The 25,205-nt window shown below is 40.4% G+C and overlaps 1 protein-coding gene across 6 annotated transcripts; it reads right to left on the reverse strand.

Annotated features, from left to right (window-relative positions):
- Positions 1–4,602: 4,602 nt before the first annotated feature.
- Positions 4,603–24,939, reverse strand: LOC120391815 (semaphorin-4E-like). 6 transcript variants are annotated; one of them, XM_039515936.1, is made up of 15 exons: positions 24,847–24,939; positions 23,067–23,396; positions 22,120–22,265; positions 18,753–18,812; positions 17,940–18,038; positions 16,812–16,911; positions 15,342–15,452; positions 13,725–13,876; positions 13,205–13,380; positions 9,380–9,536; positions 8,775–8,997; positions 7,454–7,569; positions 6,818–6,984; positions 6,577–6,629; positions 4,603–5,539 (listed from the first exon to the last, which is right to left on the reverse strand). In XM_039515936.1, the coding sequence occupies exons 2-15, from the start codon at positions 23,173–23,175 to the stop codon at positions 4,755–4,757; spliced, it is 2,454 nt and encodes an 817-aa protein (XP_039371870.1). In that variant the 5' UTR covers positions 23,176–23,396; positions 24,847–24,939; the 3' UTR covers positions 4,603–4,754. The 6 variants fall into 6 exon arrangements, with proteins under 6 accessions (XP_039371870.1, XP_039371871.1, XP_039371873.1 ...); XM_039515937.1 differs by lacking the exon at positions 24,847–24,939 and adding an exon at positions 23,546–24,392; XM_039515939.1 differs by lacking the exon at positions 23,067–23,396 and having other exon boundaries at positions 24,847–24,883.
- Between the last annotated feature and the right edge of the window lie 266 nt (positions 24,940–25,205).

The following is a 25,205-nucleotide window of genomic DNA, read 5'->3' on the forward strand; positions in this document are numbered from 1 at the left end:
GGGTTCCATCTGGCTCAGAGGCACCATCTGCTGGGCACAGCTGCACTCTGCACCCACTGCAACACCAAGCTGCTAGATACCAGCCCCGCGCAAAGATGTCCCACATTCCTGGACTTCCTTATGCTGTAAAATCTAATATATAAAGGCTCTGGATCTGTCTAGATTAGGATCAAAGCTGTTTGATCAGCTAGTCCATGTTAAAATACAATTTACCCTTTCTACATTAACATTTTAAAACAAGGGTTGGCACCACCATGTTGCGTGATGGACACCTGACAAAATGACTGGCCTGAGTGATGGACATTGGCAAGGGGTTATGTCATTCAGTCATTCCATTTTTTGAAAAATTACCACAGACTTCAAAATTTTTACCACGGACACGTTGCTGACCCCTGTTTTAAAACACGTTGGCTAACATTTAAAAAACCAAACTCCAAATCTTTTATCTAAATCTAGCCAGAACCTGTCAGAAAGACAGAGCCTGATTCCTCTACTGCCCTGTTCCATGCGCCATCATCTACAGCTGTGCAAAGCGAGTGTGAAACACTGACATTTTGATCTGCTTGCATTTTACATCCACTTTGCACAGGTGGAACTAGCTGAACTAGGTTTGAAGCAGTGTAGAATGAGGCCCCTAGAGAAGATGTATGAATAAAGGGAAGGTTGGATGGATAGATAAACACTCCCGAATCTAGAGATGGGGACAGACAGACAAACAGAAGCACTAGGATCTAGGGATGGAAATAGATTAGACAATATTAAAGAAAATAGATCTTCATGCAGATAGCAGGTAGCTTGGCAGTTGCAGTAAATATACTTATGATAATACTCAAGTTCCCAATCAGATCTGGAGCCCCATTGTGCTGGGTGCTGTTCAAACACAATGGGCCAGACCCTTCCCAGCTGGAAGTCCACTAATGTCCCCAGCATTACACCAGGGATGAACTTAGCCCTACATCGTTGGATGACCTGCACCTTGTGCAATCATTTGTGCCAGGGCAGAATGCAAAGTGCTACCAGATTAGAAGAGCAGCATTTTACATTCCCATTTCTCAGCTGCAAGTGATGAGACACAGAGCAGAGCAATACAGGATCAGGCCCTAAATATTTGTCTCCAAGTTGTTGATAAAGAGCACATAGTTATGTCTACACTCCCACTTATGACAGCAAAACTTATGTTGCTCAGGGGTGTTGGCATTCCAACCCCTCCCCCCGAGTGACATGTTACACCGACATAAGCGCTCGTGAGCACAGCGCTCCGCCGCCATAGCTTCTGCCGCTCACTGAGGTGGTTATTTTATGCTGATGTGAGAGCTTTCTCCTGTCGCCATAGAGTGTTTTCACCACACACGCTGCAGAAGCACAGCTGTATCGGTAGAGCTGCGCAGCTGCAGCACCGTATGTGTAGAGATCGGAGGGTACTCAGAGGAAGCATTCTGGATGCAGTACAAACATAGGCCCCTGCTGTGAACAGCAGAGTCTTTCTGTTGTAAGGACCAAATCAATCAATCAAATCTCGCCTTGAACAGTATCAGCTCCATTTGAGGGGGTGTGTGTGGGGAAATCAATGGTCTGTTGCAGATACTTTGCACATTAAATTCTGGCAGCTATGTTTGCACCTGGGTCTGAGTGTGTGAGCACACGCACTCACTAGAGCAGGCAACAGTTCTGCAAGTGCTCACATTCACGTTTCTAGCAATACATGTGGGCCTGCAGCAGGACAGTATTCCAGGGCTTCTCCGCATCCCCACAAACACAGCTCTGCCAATGCGCTTCAATCTTGATTTATAGCGGTACTAGTCACAGGGCTCCCACAAACCGCACTACCACTGTGCCTCAACCCCCCACTAGTCTAACGCCAGGCCTCGCCTGAACAGATTGCCAGTGGTGTTCAATTGTGTGGCTACTGGAGGAGCCCAGTCTCATTTTTTGCTTGTGATTTATTAGGTCACCTGCATTAATAAGGAATTTCCCCAAGAGAGTTTGCATTAATTTTTCCATGCCCTAATAACTTCTGGGCACTGCAGGCTTGCACGACAATGATAAGCTGTGCCCACGTTCAAGGAAATGCAGGGGTAGCATCCATTCTTTTAGCAGTTTTCACATGGAGCTTATGGCAAACATGAGGTTTCCCCTAGCTAAGACTGTAAGCTCTCTGGGGCACGGGACTTTTTGTTATATTTGTGCAGAGTGCCTAGCATTACAGGGCCTGGTGCCTGATTCGGACCTTTAGATGTTGCAACAATACTGCTGCTTCTCCCCCTTTTCTCTCTATTGGGGTATCCCCTCCACCTGTGTTTCACAGTATACACAAAAGGTAAATGTATCTAAAATCCTCAACGTTTGTCAGCAGCGTTAACAGTGCTGGGAACCCCTAGTGCCCGTGTTTTAACTATTATGTCAGCTACGGCTAGACCTTTACTGAGAAAGGTGAGATGATGCAGCAGCGGCAGCCAATGACCCATCTATACCAGAGCTCCCAGCATTGACACCAGAAGAGCTGAACAAGTGTTAGAAATGATGGGAACATTTTGAAATTTCTCAAGTGGACACTGGGGCATAGTCAGAAAGGCCACGGCAACAGGTGAAAACAGCCTCTGATGCCTCTCTAAAGTGAGCTGGCAGACGAACCAGCAGCTCCAAGACTGCCTCCTCTCCCAGGCCCAGAACCAAGTTCAAGGCCAGGACAGAGATGAATTGGGTCCTTACTCCTTCTGCTCCATTCTCTCTGTCCTTCATACGCACAACCTGGCCACCAATGACAAAGGGACTAAAATAAACCACACTGAAGACTCTGCTGAAAGTAGGACACACAATATCTTTCATATTGACCTGCTAACAGTAGGTTATCTATGGCTCTTCTCAGAAGCTAATTATTTTACATGTTAAAATTAGGGTAATTAGATCAGCAGGAATTGCACTAAAAGCAGGTGTTAGTAACCTTATGAGGTGTCCTTTAACAGGGTTTTTTGTTCCATTTGTGCCTTCTCCCCCTGAGGGAGGACAGTTATTGTTTCCTGCCCTCCAGAAGAGAACAGAAATGAGATATTGTGATCACCCCCATGTCATTAGTTACACAGCTATTGTCAAGTTTGCACCATTAATCTTCCCGCAGCTCTTTACACAGTGGCTCAGAACGCAGTCAAGAGCACACAACAGATCATTGCCTAAAGAGTATTCTTAATGGCAGCATAATCCCTTTCAAATCACATTCACTGGCCAAGACACACACCTTAAAACTAGCTCTTTGCATTTCATTGATACAACGGGTGATTGCAGTCAGAGAGGCCTTAGCATTATGGTTTTGCAGCAGCTCTTCAGCCTTTTAATTTTCAGCTGTACATTTTTTATGTAAAATCCTCTTCTCACTCTCCAACCCCATTACTCGATCCTGCTAGAAAGGCTAATGGCTATTCCTACCTTTAGCTCTTTCCATGAAAAGTGCAAATGGTTATTAATTAGCATCTGCAAAACTGCCAAATATAGAGATCTGGGAACATGAGCATTGCTGAGCGTTTAGTATGTTTCAACAGCAGGCCAAAATTTGTGTGGCATTTGCACATAACGGTATACAAGAGCCCCTTTTTGTAAAGCACATGGTTTTAAGGAATAAAAGATGTATTCAAAAGGAGAGACTGGCACTCTACTTTAATGTAAAAACACTAACCCACAGTGTGAAGGAAACCTTAAACAACAACTGATTTGGTCTTTTCTCTATCAATCATTATACTGCGCTCATCACCCTGGTTTCTGAGCATCTTTTTCAATTATGGTTTTAAAGCAAGTGTGGTGGTGTGGCAGGAAAGTGCTCCTGGCCAGGAGAGTCAGGTTCAAAGCAGGCCTGGAAACTTCTGCTTCTAAGGCTACTTGAGAGCTGGAGAAAGCAAACTGTACATGTTTGGGAAAGGAGAGAAGAAAGCAGTGGAATCCACTCATTCTCTGCATACCTCTGGCACTAGACATGGAAAGAGGCAGAACAGCTCTTTGTTCGGGGATTTCAGTGCTGGAGAACCTTGGCTGCTCTCCAAAGAAGGAGATGGAGACTGTTTCAGGCAAATATATAGGGTATTCAAAGATATTTAACAAACAGGGTTATGGTACCTGGATTTTGGCCATGCTCTGAGGAAATACATTTGCATCACCTATGCAGTACATGAACTGGGGCATGAGGCTGTTTGGGACAGAGAGAGATCCCTTTTAATGACCTTCTTTACAATACATTAGGAACTCAAGTTAATGTGTGTACAATGCCTTGAAGATCTAAAGACCTAAGATGAGAGAGAGGGAGAGAGATGGAGACTTCATGGTCAATGGTGTGAGCACAGGAAGATTAGCTAGGAATTTCTAATCTCTAATCCACAGCTCTGACACTGATTCCATCTGTGGCCATGAGCATGTCCTTTAATCTCATTTGTACAATGGAGATAATACCTACTTCACAGGGACATTGGAAGACTCAATAAGGTGGTATTCGTAGAGTAAACAGACACCCTCTGAAGGTGAAAAGCACTATTTAAGTGCAAAAGATTATTAACAGCTCCTGAAGTTTTAATGTCTATAATGGTGCAGCAACACACAGTGTTACAGAAAAGGAGCTCAATACCAACTTTTAACAAATGTTTATTCTTGCAACACATGTTAAACAAATACCAAAAACTGATGTAACAATCTTTTTCAAAAGCAGCAACTGAAAATGATTTTATGTTTAGCAACTTAGCTCACTAGATTTTGGGCTTGTGATTCCTACTCAAACTTTACATTCCACATTCCTCAATAGGAAACATCGTCTCATCCTCAACCAAACAGCTTTGTGAGCTGCAAGTCCCAGATCTCTTGGTGAGACTTGTGTTGTGTTGTACATTAGCGCTGCGTTCCTCTTCTGAAGGAAAGCTCACAAGTGGTACTGATTCATTAACAGTGGAGGTGTTAGTTCGCGTGGCTGAACTTTTCCTCATAGCGCCCGACCCCTCTGTAGCCAACGTTGGACCTGGCAAACAATCTGCATTTGCTGTTTTTGAGCTTTTTTCTCTGCTCTTCCAAGGCACAGACAGATGGCCTTTGTAAAAGTTCCAAACCAGCAAGGAAGAAAAAAGGAGTGCAAATCCAGCTCCCAAGAATTTTAAAATAAGCTTCTCTTTCTGGTCTTCCAGGGATTTTTGTTTTGCTGGGTCATTCAGCAAGGAAGATGATACCAAAGATTTAACCTTCAGAGTTGTGTCTGCATTTGGTTGATTTGTGGTGTAATTCTTAGTAATAATGAAAATGCTGTCCTGTTGGGTATAAAGAACGTAGCTAGCCACAGTAACAGGGAATTCTTTCCCATTAGCTCTCTCTACAGAATGACAGTCATAAAATCCAGCATCAGCCACTGTCACATTAAATATGACTATTCCTCCATCATAAAGCAGGTATTTAGACTCTTCTGCCTGAAGACTGCTCCCATTAAACTTCCACACCATCCTAGCCAGGTTGGACATGGGTGAGCATTTAAGATGAACACTGTTGCCAATGATAACGGGACAGTTTTTGACATTATTTCCTGAAATTGTGAAAGGTGGTTTCATTAAAAACAATAAAACCTTAATTTAACCTGCCTGACCACATATATGTTCAAAGAAACATCACAATTAATTAAGGAGCATGACACAAAGGACAGTGAGTGTTTTAAGGTGCGTGAATACACTAGAGAAAAATCGACAGATTTAACTGTCTCCTCCCATCTGCTAAAAGGGCATGATAGCACAGATTAGTTCTATCTGGCCTTATTCCCAGTGATATCTAACAGTCTGAATATGCGCTGGAATTCAGGAACTTGAGTTTAAATTCTCACTTTGCCACAGACTAACACAGTATGTAGCCTTGAGTAAATCTCTTCACCTTTCTGTGCCTCAATTTCCACACCCAATTTGTACACTTGCTGTTCTATCCTCACAAAGCAGTTGTGAGGATTAGATATTGCTTGGACAGGGCTCTGAGGATACAAATGCTTTTGACTTTACCACATTACACGGATGACCTATAATCTGCAATAGCTGCCTCTTAGTTTTCAGTGCAGTTTAAGATTAAAGTCCCTAATCCTGCAAACACTTAAAAATTAAAAACTTAAAAAATTAATCACAACTTCATATTTTAAAATTTCTCTCTCTGAACCAGCAGGTTTTTTTAAAATAGCTGACTATATGAGTTCTATTTCTGCAGAGCAATACCAAGTGTCAGTCACAGTAACAGAGTTAACAGGACTTCTTATGTCCCACATGATTTCTGTAGCATGGGGGGAAACATACCAACAGCCTCAAAAGTCATGGCTCACATTTTCAACTTCTCATGAAATTAGTGGTTTCTAGTTCAGACTGAATATCCTGACCCCAAGTTCAAAACTGTTAAGAACACACAAGCCAAATCAGCTCAGTATTTTCTTGTCAAAAATCAATATCATTTTTACCTCTGGGTTGTATTTTAATTTTGCAATAATATCAGGCATTTCAATGACCACAGATATATGACCCACATGATATAGTACAAAATGAAAATAATTCTATTTCAACAATATTTTATTAAAGATAAATGTTCACGTACCTATTTTAGGACATTTGGAAGCATCGCCATTTTTAACACTCTGAATTAAATCCCTGGAGGAAGAGAGAGATGAATAAAAGAAATACATCATGAAGGCATGTAAAAATGTTCAAACTTTTAGGATACTGGCTGTAGAATGCATCCTGGTTTTGTTACATTTTACTGACTTGTGGAACTGAATTTAAAAAGCAAGATAAATATCATCTCATGTATGGACCTCAAGCAATATCTTTTTACTTACCGCAAGTCTCCTGTTTGATTAGCCACTGGAACACACTTCTCAACAGACTCAGACCACGCGCAATAAGGATCCCTTGCCAAAACACAATCCAAGCAGTTTTTATATCGGCTGCATACTGAAACAGGGAGTTGTACAACTTGGGATGGAGACCCTACATACAGCAGGCCCTAGAAATGCAGTATTGAGCTGTTATTTTATAGCACTGTGAGAGTTTTTAAACTTTATGGCATCCAGCAACTTCTGTGATTTGACAATAAATCAACTATATACTTTGAAATAATAGATTACTAATGAAAGAGCATGAGAATATACAAAGTGCTTTGCAGAACGTAAGAAAAGACAAGATTCCTGGCCTGAAGAGATTACAGTCTTTATGAAAAATTTGGGAATTATTTTTGACTAAAAGTGATATAAATTGCCAAATGTGTGTTTGAAAGTTTGTTTCAGTTATATTAAAATGCAAAAGAAATCTACTTCCACAGATAAAATCTCATATATGCTTTTATTATTAATCAGTGTGATGCTAGAAAAGAGTATGTAGTATATACATAACATTGAAAAGCCAGATGTAAAGAGGAAGGCCTGAAGCACACCATTATAAAAATCCCTTTGAATATGCAGAGACAGAGGATCTACCTTTTTGGAAGACAGTTTAAGAGATTGTACAGGCTCTGGGGACTGAAACAGCTGTATCTCCTCCATAATGAACATTTCCCCGTCACAGTTGAGAGCTTTATGCAAATATCCATTATCTGCATAAAATGAAATGTATTTTTAAAGAGAAACATGTTCAAACATAGCATAACAGCATTTTCACTTCAGTTTTAAAATTCATCAGCCTTTTCTAGAGATTTAGAAAACGAATCTTGAGGACAGGAAATTTCCTGAATGTTCCACAGCAATATTTTCCGCATTCACTTTCTGGTAAGTAAGAAGTAATGATTTTTTTAAGCAATGGAGACGTCCCTGATTTTGGATGATTTCCCCACACTGAGGGTCTTCTGATATGGAAGATTTCTAAACAGATCCTCAATGTCCAACAAAACAAACACACACTTTACCTAGGAGCTGGGCTGGAAATTCCAAACTGGCAAGTCAGCTTCTGCTTCCCTGCACTTGTACAAAGATTTTAACTTTTCCTTCAAGAAATTCATGGCTTTTGGTAATAGTCTTGACCAGAAGTCCCTTCATCCTGTGCGAGATTCACCCATGTGCAGAGAGCCAGCAAGATCTATGCACCACTTATGTTACAAGTAAGGCCCATTTTGCTAGGGAAAGCCAGCTGGGGACATTTCCATGACAAATTTTTTGAAAGCCTTGGTATATTTTTAAGTGCCACTATTCTACATTAAAAGTGTTTAAGCAGAAAATAGCTATCATTGCAAACCTCTTGACAAAAAGAAAACAGTGAGGCTACAAAGAAAATTATTATTCTGAATAAAACTAATGATAACATAGGTTATGAACGATATCTCCACAAGCTTTAAAAAGGAAAGAAACAGACAATAAAACACCATTCATCAAACATTACACTAAGGCCTGCTCTACACTCAAAATTTACATCTACCTAACTGCAAACACAATGGCTTCAATTCAGCAAAGCTCCACCAAAGTCCCACTGAGTCAAGCATTAAGAGTTTTCCTGAAGGAGGGCCCATAAGATGAAATTTGTCCTCACACAATACACAGTATCTTACACTGGGGAAATAAAGCAGTTCAGCTAGAAACATAACTTGGAGGAAAAAGGAAACTGAAGGCCCATTATAAACCCCCCTGCCTGGTTGCTGTCTGAGACATTATAAGTGGTAAATTAAGACAAAGGATTTTTGGTGCATTATTAGGAGTCAATAGATACTTTTACTTTTTGAAGGCTGAGAACAAAATTCTAAAACAAACTCTTCCATAATAAATCTTTCCTCCCTACCCCCCCCCCCCCCGCCCAAATAAAACCACTTACCTGTTCCTATAAACAGAACATTGTATGTTTTTTTATCTAGGCCAGTGATTCTGTCTACTACAATCCTGGTATAATTTGAACCTCTTTTCAGTAGCACTGGCCTATCACCAATTGGATTTACAGCATTATCCATTAAAGGGTGGTCTCTGACAAACTGCAGAATTTTATCAGGCAAATCAAGAGAAGTGTTGTATCCAATACTCCGGGCAAAATTATCAATGCACTAGAAACAATGTACAACAAACATAATTAACAACCATTTTTATATTCCACCAATTTACAGACAACTGTTACTATGTACTAAACTTTTAGCGATTTCTACCCAACTTCCACAATGGGAATCCATCATTCACTATGGATGAAATTCACCCAGGTGCTGAAGACCTGTGTAAGGAAGTCGCACCCACTAACCCCAGTGGTAGAGTTGAGCAGAAGGAGTGCCTACGCAGGGGGCCTCCACACACACAGACCTGGGATGGGGGCAAGATGTCTCTGTGCTGGCCATGGAACTGCATCTACACTGGCAAAATCTGGACTAGTAATTCTCTAGCAGAAAAGAAAATCAAGAGAATGTTTTCTTTAGAAGAGAATAAATGAGTATTTACAGCACCGGGACGTGGGAGTGGCACTTCTCCCCTGAACACCATCCATTTAACATGGGAATGTTCCACAGTCACTGGCCCTTTATAGTTTCCTTTGGCGAAGACTTCTTGGACAGTTTTCATACTGAATGCACAAACTGCAGAAATATCCAACCTTCCCCTTGGAGGTGAAAAAGAAGAAAGAGACAATGTGAGTGAGTTATTTTGCCCTTTATGCGGAAGAGAAGGCTGTAAAAACAACTTCTTTTTCGCAGTGCATGTTGCTATTTTCTCTTTAGGGTTAGTGAATATATGTACATAAATACACATCTAAAAAGCATCAATCACTGTTTTTGTGATTTGCTGAGAAAGGCTTAGGAAAAAGACACTGTGTAAAGGATTTTATTAAAAATATCTATTTTGTTAAAAATCAAGTAACAGACTCCAAATTAACTCCAAACAGCCTAGGAGATGTACACCTTAAGACTAGTTCTTCACACTTCATTGATAGATTAGGTGACAGCACGCAGACAGATCTAAGCATCATGGTTAGTCTCACTTTCTGCTCTCCACTTTTGATATGTAATTCTCTCCTCCCCAAACCCAACTATTTAATCCTGTTATAAAGTATGTCTTTCCCCTTTGTATCCAGTCTTAAATAGTTTTCAAAATTAAATCTGAAAGGTTACATGGATTAAAGGTGAATTGGGGGCTTGGATCAGGTGCTCACCTCAGTAACACTAGTTAAATCCAGCGAGACTCCAGTTACTTGAGTTACACTGGATTTACACTGATGTAACTGAAAGCAAAATGTGGCCCCCTCTCTAACCCATGCTCATAGCTATACTGGCCCTTGAGAAAACAGACTAGGTACATAGGGAGAGTCCTCTCATTGAATTCCATGATGTTGAAGTGACTGTTTCCACAATCAGAATATGAAATTTAAGAAGAGCCCTTGCAGAATCCCACTTACGCACATTGTGGCCAAAATCAGTGGGATGTGAATGGTGGTGTAAATTATACAGTATGCATAAACTGATACAGCGGCAAAGTAATGCAACTTCCATTGATCTAGATATCTATCTCAGGATTTTGATGCCTTTACAAACTACCAAAGCTACCTTTTCACGATTACTTTTCAGTGGTACCCTTTGACATACACAATTCTGCTGCTGGTACATTTTGTCTGTGCCTCTTTATATTATATTATATAGACACAGACACAGACACACACACACACACACAGTGAGATCAAATTCATCAACTGTAAAAACATAGCTTGGAGTCCTGTTTTTATTTTCAGAAAGTACTAGATTAGACAAGTGGGCTTTGACAGATGCTGCATTTGGAAGAAGGGCACTTCAACTTGCAGTGGTTTCCTCTCATGAGGGTACTGCTTATCCTGCATCTTGGAAGCCCAGCTGCTTCATTTGGTAGCGGAAACAACACAGGAAGAAGTCAGGGTTTTGGTCTATCTAAGTGATAAAGTCAATTTAAGTTTAGTTACTTTTAATTTTTCCACCAGCCTGCCAGAGAATGCATAAGTCTGGACTGGCAAAGCCCTTGGCTAGTCTTCAACTAAAAGCTTTAGCCCAGAGACTGAAAACACCTAGCTTCAGCAAATGGCACTGTTGACTCAGTCAGATCAAACTAACAAGTCTGTTCCATTCAAATATGTGGAATAAATAGGGTGACCAGACAGCAAGTGTGAAAATTCGGGACAGGGGATGGGAGGTAATAGGAGCCCATATTAAAAAAAGCCCCAAATATCGGGACTGTCCCTATAAAATTGGGACATCTGGTCACTTTAGGAATAAATGATCAATTCTTATTCTGAGTCCCTGACAAATGGCTGCAATCAGGCCATTAACACTAAAGTGAGAGCTCACTACTCAATTCTGAGATTAATCTGCATTCATTAGAGACAAGTTACCATTGGAGGGAAGGCAGTGAACATATAGACCCTGGAATGGCTACTTCACCAGCTGGAAGCGATAGATATAAACCTAGGACATGAATAACTAGGATGGGCTAAATAGCTACATGCATGAGTTCCATTATCAAAGGGTTACATTCTTTGTAGTATTACAGTATTGTCTACTCTAGAAGGCTCAACCAAGACCAGGGCCGCACTATGCTACACACTGTACAAACACATAGTGAAAGACAACCCCTACCCCAAAGAGTTTACAGTCTATGTGAAGGGTTCACAACTAATCCAAATTCACATAAGGTTGGTTGTAATAAGAGACAAAAAGTTCAGAAGCTCAACAATGAATTCAAATCCGTGACCCGGATTCTCCAAATTCTCTGTTGTAGATTCTGATGATAATAGCAACCTTCAGGTACTTTCATAATCTGTTTATTATAATTATAATAATAATAATAATTATAATAATACAATTTCCTCATATAATAAAAACAAAAGAGAAAATGATAGCGAGAGAAGATTATACCTTCAGTGAAATCAATTTCCAAATGAAGTTTGACTTGATAGGGGATGGAGGAGAAAAACATAAGCAAACAGTTGTAGCTTTTATGATGCAAATAACTAAACAATGCACCTCAAAGCCACAGGAAAAAAAGGTTATTTACCTTTACAATAACTGGAGTTCTTTGAGATGTGTTGTCCATATATATTCCACTCTCGATGTGCACATGCCCCATGTGCTCAAGATCGGAGCCTTTTGGCCACAAATGTCTGTTGGAGCCATACATGGGGAAGGCATAAAGAGTGAAACGGACCTAACTGCCATTCATTTCCATCGCCATAGCAGAATCCAGGTGTTATAGCATTCCCCAATAATGGGGAAGGACGGCAGGTTGTGGAGTATATATGGGGACACCACATCTTTAAAAACTCCAGTTACTATAAAGGTAAGTAACTTTTCTATCTTCTCTGAGTGCCTGTCCATATACACCTCTACCTCGATATAACGCTGTCCTCGGGAGCCAAAAAAATCTTACCGTGTTATAGGTAAAACCGCATTATATCGAACTTGCTTTGATCCACCAGAGTGCGCAACCCCGCCTCCCCCAGAGCACTGCTTTACTGCGTTATATCGAATTTTTGTTATATCGGGTCACGTTATATTGAGGTAGAGGTGTATGTTCCACTCTTGGTGACTCTGAAACAGTGACCTGATATAAGGAGGCAGGGGCTTGAAGTATACTTGGACAAAGATTGCAGTACAGCTCTTCCAAAAGAAGTATCAGATCTTGATGGTTCCTCTATGTTGGAATGGCTGCCTTGCATGAGAGGCAATACTTCAAATCGAATGACTCAGAATGGGACGTCTCCAAGCCACAGTACCAAGAAGATGAGGAAATGAAACAGCAAATAAGGCAGATAAAAACTCCCTAAACTACCCACAGTTTTCCAACAGGCAACTATACAGACAATTAAGTAAAGATTAGGAAAAAGCGACTCATCAAGACATGGACACTGGGGAGCTCTCTCTCCCAGCAATGGGCAACGAGAAGGAACGGAATGGTGGGTGGGCCTGCTCTGACCTTTATACTCTCACTATGTGAGCATGAAGACACTCATAGCACATGTACAACTGCAAGAAGAGACTGCTGGCCAAAAGACACTGACCTCGAGTGCCTGGGGGTGCATGAGCACTAAGAGTGGAATATTTATAGACAAGCATTCGAAGAACTTTCCTACAGAACGAACCACAATAGAAAAGCTTTGCTTAGGGGCTGAAACTAATGCAGCAGCAATTTACGTACCAGAAAGCTTTTACATTTAGGTTTACAAAATATCTGAAAACAATTCAGATACACAAACCCAACCTCTACTTTGAAAAACTACTTCAAAATGTTAGTAATACATGCATTTCTTACCATTGTTGAGTAAAAATCCCATAAAACATGCTTTCCCGCCAGTCTGCTCTCTTAAGTAAAAAGACATCCTGAACAATATTAAACTGGAAATTTGATTCTGGAACGGAACAGATAAGTCTGGATTTTAAAAATGACGTCCATCTTTTTTGCAATATGCGTTTTCCACCAAGATCACCCTGTATGAAGGGAAAGTGTCATCACTTTAGAGTTTATAAAGCAGGCTGATTTCACTCACATAAACACACTTGGTAGCACTATCACACTAGGGCTTGTTCAGTCTTCCTATACGAATCAGAATTTTCAAAGCCAAGAGATTTGAATGTCATAGGGAGGTTTGAACAGGGGGTTCTGAAGAGTGTGGAAGGAGGAGGAAGTGAGTTCAATTATAGAAGCCTGGCAGCAGAATTTTAATTGGTAAGATGGACAATGCAGATGGAACTATGTTTGCTCATTCTGCCATGAAGCTTTATCTAAACTACTTACATACTTTAAACAAAATTACTATACTACAAATACTAACTTTGCAGACGCGAGCAATTCTTGACACCAGAAGTTTGTCATAGAATTCAAATTCAACAGCTGTTTCAGTGAAGAACACATAAATTTTATCATCATCTCCATCTGGATTAGATCCACTTTCCCGCACAATATCCATATAGACAAAGCTGGGCTCTGGAATATATAAACACACATAATGCAACAGTTTTTTCTAATGTAGAGAACAAAATACCATACATATCAAAAGTGGGGTTTTTTAAACTGTAGTAAAATAATGTTTTCTTAGAACAGTGGGCAAGGAAAGGACTGGAAAGAGCTTATGAGTTAGTATACAATTTTTTTTTAAATCTATCCAAGTGAAAATGGACTACTAATTGCCTCTTCACCTTAGTCCTTAATTATAAGCTCACTTTTATCTTTAGTCCTCAATTTAGGAGCTTGCTTTTTCTGGACACAGCAAAATCAATGCATATTAATTTCAGACAGTTAAAGGTACACTGATGCCTAGATTAACCTTTTGCAGGAGATGAAATTTATTACCACCAATGCTAAATGGGAACCTTTTACATTTCCTAAAGTAAAGGTTTATGGAGGAGTTTAATGCTCATCTATCTCCCTTCCAATTTTATGCAGAATAAGGTTTGTATGGAGAGAGGAACCATTTTATGGACAATAAAGGGGCCTAAAGAAATAAAAAAGAAACCCTCCACAAAAGTGAGCATGCCTAGAATAGGTTTTGTGTATACAGACATGCAAGATGAAGCAAGTTAGAGATGGGAGTAACAGACTTAATTCTGAAAAAACTAGGAAATTCAAAGTCAACATCTGATTTTTTTAGCAGTTTATTTGCCTTTGAGTTTAGGGCCTGTATAAAAGTTGATATAAAACTATAGCAATTCCTACAAAGATGCCTTAAGATCCATTGTGTTTACTAATAACAGGACTAGAGAAATATTGAAATCTATTACTGATGCTTGTCTATTTGCATTTTGTTAGCTTATCCTATATTAATTAGTGGAGTCAAGCATGCCATGGAAGGTGGTTAGAAAAAAGATGCACCAACCAGTTTTTGCTTTGCACACTATTCAGTGTGAAGCACTTGTTACTGTGTAGAAGATATACATGTTATTTGAAATACACACACACAAAATCTGTTTTGCTAAATCTACTGCTGCCTGTGCTTATCAAAGAGGGTTGTTAGTTACAATACTGACAGAACTGGGATGAGGTCCTAAACCAGCCTCTGCTTTATTGTGATACTTATTGAGTAAACCAACAAATGTTACAGTTGTTAACATATTAAAAAGTTTCATAATAAAATAAAATTCAATTGAATTTTAAACCAGTATCAAGAAAGACTGAAAATAATTATGATCTAACATTTGGCTCCCATGCTTCCAGAGTCAAACTATGTCACTTTTCTGCAGGCATCTTAAAAATGGCAGCTGCCTTTAAACACAAACAGTGACATGTAATCTAAATCTTTATATATGGCAAGGGGGAGTACCCCACATTAGACTTTCAGAACTCTACACTGGGAAGAAAAATGGGTGCAGTTCTTAATTTTGTGTTTAAAAAAAATCAAGCAAGATGGAATATTTGCCCTGCAGGGGCTAAAATATGTATAAAAACATCTTACCATTTAGCCAAGATGCTTTAAACTCTGTCCTTAGATGGTTTCTCAAACTGCGAAGTATAATAGGCTCAGTGCCCAAGAAGTTGTTTGAAGTGGCTGAATAAAATGCACTATCTGTGAAGAGTTTAAAGAAATAAAAGTGCAAAAAATACTTTTTCTTACAATGCAAAGGAACAGTCATAAGTTATATGTATTTATCACATGCAAATGTTTATAGCAAAAGTAACTTGAGGAGCAGGTATAGCTATGATTTTACCTGCTGAAAAGTCTAGGCTGCTGGTCTTGCAAGGTGCTGAGCACCCTCAGTTCCTACAGAGCTGATTAGGAGTTGAGTCCACGCAGCACCATGCAGAATTAGGTCCATAAGATTGTAAGATGTTGGGGCAGAAAGGTATTTTGTTTTGTTAGCTTTGTAGACATTTGTCTAAAATGAATCAAGGCTCAACTAGCTGGAAGTTACATGTTGCTTGTAACTGAAGATCTCTGAATGTGAAACTTGTATACATTGATATTGTTCAGAGTATCTATAGGCCCCTAGAGTGGACCTTAAGAAGAGTTAACAGGAAAATGTGAAGAACATTGCTGTTTGAGCTCTATATTTATCCTCATCACCATTTATAATGAATCATGGTGAACTATGTACACCAGACATCAGTCCTGCTAGGCAGCTTGTTTTCTTAAGAAACAGCCACGTATCCCCAACACCTACCAAGTACAAATCTCTGTTATCATTATTTGAAGGTCACCTCTTTTTAAGCAACTTTATGTCAGTCCCTTGAGCAGTCTCTTAAAAATAGATTTCACTCTATTTGTGCATAGGTCCAAAATGAGTTGACATGGAGAGGACGCAACATGAATTTAAAGTTCCAGTAAGATCAAAGGATAAATATAAGAATATAGTTTAATAGGCAAAGGACAAAACATACAATGAATGTTTGAAAGCCAACAATTGCTAGGTGGACTCTCAGAGAAGTGACCCAGACAACCACTCTGGTAATCTCAAATGTTGCTAAGGGACATTGAATAAGGTTTCAAGGGTAGTTTTTGCACAAGAAAGAAAATCTTTTCCATGTGGCTTTCTAGTAATTACATCTGAAAGATTTCACAGTGCCTGTGTGACCTTCAAACATCTGAAACCTAAGAAATTCAAGAGTAAGCAGTTAGATTCAAGGATATCAGATATGGTTGCAAGAGTCATACTAAGAAAATCATTAGCAATTAATCTTTCTGAAAAAGTCCCTATCAATGAGCCAGCAGAGGCCAAAAAGAAGATACATATATCAATGCACTAAAAACTGCTCCATTTAGTTTTTTATATAATAGTTTCATCTGTGTTCTCTTCCAATGTTTAAACCACAGATCAGAGGTGAACACTTCATGAACATGCACAGACATCAAATTAGAATTATAGTAGTTGACATCTGATTAGCAGTGAAAAATGATTTAGTCTTACATGGAATTCCCAAAACATACCAACTAACAGAGAAGCATACTTCAGAGTAGGTTCAAAAGGACATCTTCCTCTGCTTTCTTCAGCTTTCCCTTGCAGATGAATATCTGTACTGTTGATGACCTGTTGTAAACAATCATTCTATCAGGCTGAAAGCAAGACTCACATCTGATAAAATAAAATAATTAACTATTTATTTTAAAAGAGAATACTCATGGAGTGAATATGGAAATGTGAGTATTTGTACAAATAGAAATGTATTCAGTCTGTTTTTTCTGGGCTTCTTTGTTTTTAATTAACTACTATGAAAACTCCTCTTTCAATTAATTGGCCACTGTCAAAACACCCTGCCCAGAGTCACAGTTTAAATCTGCTGAGATTATGTAGAGGGTAAGAAACCAAATAAATACATTTTGGTTGGGAAAATGTATTTCTTTTTAGAATGCACGCTCTTCTATTGGGAGTAACAATGCAAATTCCCTAAATACTGATGAGCAAATTTAAAATCTGGTAAAACTGCCACTACAGCAAAGCCCTCAGTCTTTATAAGTCGCCTGCTATGTGAGAAAGTAAGTTAAAATAAAAAGCTAGGCTCTTATAGGTGCATTTGGTGAAAATATAGCATTCATCTGATTTGCAACCTACTGTCAGCATTTATTAATTATTATTTATATAGGCTCAACAGTGTTCCTGGCACTCAACTGAAATGTAATCCTGTTTTAACTTTTATTTTTAAACAAAATTTGTTCAAAGCAAAACAAGACTAGATGAACAAAGAAAAGAACTGAGAACAGTGAAATATACATACAGTAAGTAAGCATGAAAATCATTCATAAATATATGCACAGAGATAAGGCAACAAAATAAGAAACGACAATGACTGTTTCCAGAAATAAAACTTGCTAGCAAAAGATGGAAAATACAGAAGTCATAACGCAAGCATTTAATTGCTGCTGCTAAATTTGTTTCACTATGGCCAATCATATATTAAAAATAATTAATTTTTAAAATTAAATTAATTACAATAAAATAATTAATACTAATTTTCCATAGGAAAATTACTTGGAAAGGTGCTTAAAGATCTACCATACTAATCAAACAATTATATTCACACGCAGTAAAGGGTGTATTTAAGTATATAAAATGCTTACCATGTAATCACAAGCTGGGTAAAATGCATTGGTTCCACAAACATATAAACTAGTGTCATTTATCTTATGAAGGAGGAGGATGTAGTTTCGGCAATCTACCTGAAACAGAAAAAACAACAGTAAATTTTTATACCTTAGGGGCGAGTGCATGAAGGCTTCCAGGTGCCTTCACAAAAAGCAAGCAAGACCTTAAAACACAGAGAATGTGTCCAAATACACTGGACTCAAGCTCAACAGATAAATTAAAGAGTAACACAAATTTTAATACTCAACAATTTTCAATATCAGATCTTAAAAGTATGTTTACAGAAATTACTAATTACATATATCAGAGGGGTAGCCGTGTTAGTCTGGATCTGTAAAAGCAGTAGAGTCCTGTGGCACCTTATAGACTAACAGACGTATTGGAGCATGAGCTTTTGCGGGTGAATACCCACTTCGTCAGATAATTACATATATAGTTGTGCAAAGCTCAGACCCAAAAAAGCACTTTAAGAACATGCTTACCTTTAAGCATGCAAGTAGTCCCAATTGATTTCAGCGTTACTGCCCACATGCAAAAGTGCTTTGCAGGATCAGGGCTTAAATATGCATAGCACTATATAGATGGAGGGTAGTGCCAAACAGACAACAGTCTGAAAATAAATGCAAGACTGAATGCATGCAGTGTGGGGTGTGTCAGAAGTGTAGTCACTGTAAAAGAATAGAAGTTTCAAAACCAGATTCCTATATACTTGCTTATTGTTTTTAAAAAGCTATTCAATATGGTAACTTATTTAATAACTAGGTAGTGAAAACAAACACTTCACCTACTTTGTCCTTTCCTCTGCGAATGCATTCCAATTGTCTATCCCTTGTTGCGAACCAGTCCTCCTGGAACCCAGAAAATATCCCATATTTAGCACACTGTGATTTTTGGTCTAAAATTCTAAATGTAAAATCAAAACCAAAATAAATCTACATTTTGCTTTAAAGAGCAAACCCAACTGCCACCTTCATGGAGATTTCTCTAGCAGTGGTGCTGGTGTGATGCCACTGCATCAGGAGAGGGGGCTAGATTTAGGAGTTACCCCAGGGGTAAGTGCCCCCAGGAGAACACAGACCCCATGTGAGCAGGGGCTTTCTGATTGGGCTGGGCAATGAGTTCCTGGATTTGGCCTTTACTGAAGGTCTTTGGGTTGTCACGTGGGACACAAGATGCTAAAAGCACATTTTATAAATGAATTACATCCAATGACATCACTAGAATACTGTAGTGGACATCACAAAGCGCAGGCAGTTTCCCCTATAGACTCTGCAACATGCTTGGCCACACCCAAATCCTGTAAGTTGCTCTGCGTGAGCAAACGCCTCACTTTCATTGGGGTTTTGCCCAGGCATGTAGAATTCACCAGCATGGAACAGCTTACAAGATGAGGGCCCCAGTTTGTACAGAAACCCCACAGAACACACAACTTCCTCATCAGAAGGCATGTCTTTCACATCAGATCTAAATTTATATGCCTCATAATATCTTGGTGTTCTTTCACTTCTATTCTTGTAAATTATTTACATTAAAAAATGCCATATCACAAAACAGGTTTCATGAGAGAGGAACCTAAAAGAAGTTAAACCCGCTTCACTTGAAGTCAATGAGAGTTGTGGGTACGCAGCACCTTAAAAATTAAACTATTACAGTCTAAAGGCACAAATCAGTATGATACAGAGCTGCACAATCAAAAAAATAATACAATGCTATCCAACAGAGCTAACTCTGAGTGGCTGCAGATTTTATAGATTTGTATCCTCCATGGCACAGCTGTGTCTTCAGTTTTAAAAACAGGAATTACAAAGAGATAGGCAGGCAATGACTGATGCATATTACCACCTTGAACAGAGGTATCTAGTTACCTTGGATTTATGAAAATATTTCAGCAAAAATAATAATTGTATTGTGTCATTTAGGTCATTGTTCCACATGAGGGCATTGGAGGGTTGAGATGCAATCTACAGTCAGAGAGCCAAGAGGTTTTAAGTGGTAGTTACTGTGCTGCTAACAGCACCGCTGAGGTTTTATAACCCATAGCTTTATCACTAACTAAGATGACTTGGGTCCTGATCCTGCAAGGATGAGAGTAAATCAACTGAGGTTCTGAGAATAAACAACAAGGACTACTTGTGGCTCCTTAGAGACTAAACAATTTATTTAGGCAGAAGCTTTCGTGGGCTAAAACCCACTTCATCAGATGCTTGGAGTGGAAAATACAGTAGGCATATATATATATATATACACAGTACATGAAAAGATGGGAGTTGCCTTACCGAGTGGGGGGTCAGTCAACTCCCATCTTTTCATGTACTGTGTATCATAGAATATCAGGGTTGGAAGAGACCTCAGGAGGTACCTAGTCCAACCCCCTTGCTCAAAGCAGGACCAATCCCCAACTGAATCATCCCAGCCAGGGTTTTGTCAAGTCCGACCTTAAAAACCTCTACGGAAGGAGATTCTACTACCTCCCTAGGGAACCCATTCCAGTGCTTCACCACCCTCCTAGTGAAATAGTGTTTCCTAATATCCAACCTAAACCTCCCCCACTGCAACTTGAGACCATTATTCCTTGTTCTGTCATCTGGTACCACTGAGAACAGTCTAGATTCATCCTCTTTGGAAGCCCCTTTCAGGTAGTTGAAAGCAGCTATCAAATCCCCCCCCTCACTCTTCTCTTCTGCAGACTAAACAATCCCAGTTCCCTCAGCCTCTCCTCATAAGTCATGTGCTCCAGTCCCCTAATAATTTTTGTTGCCCTCCGCTGGACTCTTTCCAATTTTTCACATCCTTCTTGTAGTGTGGGGCCCCAAACTGCACACAATACTCCAGATGAGGCCTCACCAATGTCAAATAGAGGGGAACGATCACGCCTCTTGATCTGCTGGTAATGCCCCTGCTCATACAGCCCAAATGCTGTTAAGCCTTCTTGGCAACAAGGGCACATCATATCCAGCTTCTCTTCCACTGTAACTCCTAGGTCCTTTTCTGCAGAACTGCTGCCTAGCGTTCGGTCCCTAGTCTGTAGTGGTGCATAGGATTCTTCCGTCCTAAGTGCAGAACTCTGCATTTGTCCTTGTTGAACCTCATCAGATTTCTTTTGGCCCAATCCTCTAATTTGTCTAGGTCCCTCTGTATCCTATCCCTACCTCCAGCGTATGTACCACTCCTGCATTATCTAAATTGATCTGCAAACTTGCTGAGGGTGCAGTCCACGCCATCCTCCAGCTCATTAATGAAGATATTGAACAAAACCAGCCCCAGGACTGACCCTTGAGGCATTCCACTTGATACCGGCTCCCAACTAGACATGGAGCCATTGATCACTACCCGTTGAGCCTGACAATCTAGCCAGCTTTCTATCCACCTTATAGTCCATTCATCCAGCCCATACTTTTTTTAAACTTGCTGGCAAGAATACTGTGGGAGACCGTATCAAAAGATTTGCTAAAGTCAAGGAATAACACATCCACTGCTTTCCCCTCATCCACAGAGCCAGTTATCTCGTCATATATCTGCCTACTGTATTTTCTACTCCATGCATCTGATGAAGTGGGTTTGTTAGTCTCTAAGATGCCACAAGGACTCCTCGTTGTTTTTGCTGATACAGACTAACACGGCTACCACTCTGAAACCTAAGGTTCTGAGCAATTTCATTTCCAACTAAACTCAGCGATGCTCAACACTTTGCAGCACCAAGAAGCAAAACATACAAAAAGGCCCTTACTTTTATTGTCATTACAATACGCACTCACATGCATTAAGCACATTGATACCAATCTGGCAAACTCTTACTCATGTGAATAATGATAAGTAGTCCAACTGCTTTTAACGGTTCTACTCACATAAGGGCCAGTCACAAGAGTAAGGATTTGGCCTTTGGTCTACATTTTCCCAGATCTGAAAGGTCCATTATCATCACTGAGCACTACACTGAATTCGTAACCTCTTAAGTACAGTGCTCAATATTCCTACTGGAAAAACTTCATGAACAGTTGTAATTCCCCAGATCATAGGACTGAACATCTATCTCATACTAACAGTTGCAAGACATTGCTTTGTTGTCTTTAAAGATCTGAAAATTAAATTTCAGAAAAAATATAGCCTTAAGCAAGACAGGTTTTTAAAAAAGGGATAAATAGTTGTTCAGCTTACACTGGCTATTTTTCTTGAGATGTCATTCAAGTCAAGTGCAAATATAGCATCTCTGGCTCCAACAAATAAGATATCAGTTTCTTCACTCACCAAGAGTGTGGAAAAATTGGATAATCCTGGTTTCATAAAAGTTTTTATATTTCCATCTAAAAACATACAAGTTATAAAGTTATTTTAAAAATTATTTGCTGCAAAAATACCATTGCCAAGAAACAAAAATACCAGACTGAAAAAGGGATAGCAGTGGGACAAAGGCTTATATTTTAGTCACATTTTCCAGGATCGTGTTTTAAATAATTTTCAATTATATAGAGATATTTTATTTCCAGTTATATAGAAAAATAACCAACACAAAATCATTATTAACTGGACACCAAAGTCTCCAGCCACGAGATTTAATGTTAGGGTAAATCACAGCAGAACATTCATACAAGAATCTGGGGGAGAAAGAAAGACCAATAGTGTTGAAAACTGTGTTGTCTTCGAGATTATCACAAAGGGTTCTTTGCATGAAAAGCGAAACTCTTCTACCTGTTAGATCTCACAAGTTAAGCAGATTTGGAATGTGTCAGTACTAGGATGGGGAAATGCTAAGGGATGACAAAAGATGGGTTGGTTATGCAGGTAGCATTCTTTTCTCTGAGCCTGTACTGAAGATCAATGCCCCAACTTGGTGTTAGGTGACACTGTGTTATTGAAAGTACCATCTTTCAGATGACACATAAAGCCTAACATGTGAAAACATCTTGTGGGGATTAAAGATAGGATATCATAGCATTCAAGAGATTGGAGTTCATAATACTAGTATCCTGGTCAAAAGCTAACTGAAAATAAAGTAATTGTTGTTTCAGTCAGTTTAGCTGGTAATTCTTACATACCTAGCACACAGAGGGAACCCTACTACTCTTCAGCATGGATTTTTAACACAAGAGTTTTATCACACTTACTTTGGTATGTTACTGTTTTTCTGGGAATGCAGCTCAGGATAGAGGCTTCCATCTGTTGCATTAATCCATAAACAAGATAGAGACAGAGGACAGCAGAGGTGCCACTCATTTTCAGAAATCCAGTTAGAATATAATCTATCTAGTTTTAATGCCTTGAAATTTGAATATTTACAGACAGCATTTTCTGTATGGTTAAATATCTTGTTAGGAGGTCTCAGATGTAGATATCTGTAGTTTTTAACATTTTATGAAGCTTGTGTAAATCAAAATAGCCTTTTAAATTGTTCTATTTGCAAATAAACTTTTCCACGAACATCCAATAGACATACCCTAAAATTAAAAGCAGTTTAAGATCAATTCAACCGATTAAACAAAGATCAATTACCTTAGCGTTCATAACAAAAATGTTTTCTGCACTCTTAAAAGTCTTTTTTCGTTTGTATTTTACAGCTACCTCGTACATCGGTAGCCATTCCTACCTGACACTAGTCAACCTTTGTCTGTATGGATGAATGTTTTGATCATATCTACTGCATCCTGCAATAAGTAGGCACAACAGAGCTAATGTAACAATGCTGTGCGCAGCTTTTGTTGATTATTTTTGCTTTCGTGTGTTTGCCTCAGCTGTGTTTCAGATCTTTGTTCCACAGTGGTAGACTTTATCTGAATCCATGGTCTCCTTTTGGGAGAGAAAGGATCTGAAATATGTTCTTTGTGCAGTTGTACCAAAGTGAACGGAAAGGCGTGTGGGTAGGTGGGAGGCAAGGCCGGCATCAGATTACTGGCGCCCAGGTCAGAAACTAAGGAGTCCAAGCCCGAGCCCCGCCACCCAGGGCTCAAACCAAAGCTTGATCATCTAACTTAGCTTTGCAGGGCCCCCAGTGGCATGGGGCCGCTGGCAATTGCCTCACTTTCTACCCCCAAACACCACCCCTGGTAGGACGGCATCACTGGACACAGCTCAAAAGTCTATGTTGTGTGAAGCCCACAAGGTCTCAGTTACTCAGTAGAAGTTATAACAAACAATCCCAGCCTCCAGTTCCTTCTCCCACCCATTTACTCCTTCACCAGGCTGCACCGGAAAGGGGCTCTGGGAATGACACCTGCCCCGGGCTCGCCCGCAGGATGGGGCATCTCCAACACAGTTTCCCCCTTGCAGGAGAAAGGAAAGCCAGGGCACAACCAGGGCACTGCCTGGTGTGTGTGTGGGGCCTTCCCCATCGCCCAGCAACCCCAATCCAACCCCCTTCTACGGCTCCTGGGGGCTGGTAGATGGTAAGGGAGCCTCAGTGACTAGCAAATACACAGCAAAGCAGGTCCCAATGGAGCCTGCTAGACCCCTCCAGCACCCCAATACCCCCCTCAACCTCCCCAAGAACCTCCACAGCCCCACCCCTCCCTACAGGAAACCAGGGCCACCCCCCATTTCCCATCCTGACCCCCCCAGCTCCACTTCCAACCCTCAGGGAACCCCCTCAGCCAGCCCCACCTCACTCCAGCACTGGAGCAACCCCCCCTCCCCCCCCAACTGCCGCATTACCCGGGAGGAGGCGGTTGGCCCCCCACGCGCCTCAGATTCCCGCGCCGCCCCACCCCCGCCCCGCCTTGCAGCCCGCAGCTCTCCGGCCTCGCACACGGCGTCCCCAAGCCGCTCGGAGCGCCCTGCCCTGCCCGGCCCCGCCCCGCGGGAGAGGGGAGGTCGGTTCCCCCGAGAACTGGCTCGTTCGCCTCTGTCAACAGCAAGCCCGCGGCACCCGCGGCAGGACTGTTTTCAACACACGTCGGGGGAGACGATTGAAGGCTTGTCCGTCTTGCTCCCGAAGTTGAACAGTCTGAGCCTAGCAGCAGCCCCGCCTCCTCCCATTGTACTTAAATCCTAACAAACCCCACACCTGCGGGGTCGCTGTTGGTGCAGTAAAGCGAGGAATGTCTATCACGTAACGAGTTACAGCGTCACAGCAAACACGCTGCCAAAAGGGCAAGCAGGGATGTTTTCAAACATTAATTTGCAAAAATAACATCAAGGAGCATCATACATGAGGTTAACTTTGTTTTTGGCTTGCTGGCTGCAACTGCCACATTTAGGGCACCTGCAGATTTCAAAAGTGTTTCAGCTACAATTTTTGCTTTTAGTCTGCG

This window comes from Mauremys reevesii, linkage group 26 (genome assembly GCF_016161935.1).
Source record: "Mauremys reevesii isolate NIE-2019 linkage group 26, ASM1616193v1, whole genome shotgun sequence".
NCBI classification, from domain to species: Eukaryota; Metazoa; Chordata; order Testudines; family Geoemydidae; genus Mauremys; species Mauremys reevesii.

Excerpts from the sequence above, each read along its gene's own strand:
- LOC120391815 (XM_039515936.1), bottom strand. The coding sequence starts at position 23,175 with ATGAGTGGCACCTCTGCTGTCCTCTGTCTCTATCTTGTTTATGGATTA. Across the intron at positions 18,813-22,119 it reads TCTCAAGAAAAATAGCCAGT|GAGGACTGGTTCGCAACAAG; the intron begins GTAAGCTGAACA and ends TCTGGGTTCCAG. Across the intron at positions 16,912-17,939 it reads ACCCAGCTTGTGATTACATG|GTCATCAACAGTACAGATAT; the intron begins GTAAGCATTTTA and ends TGTTTACAACAG.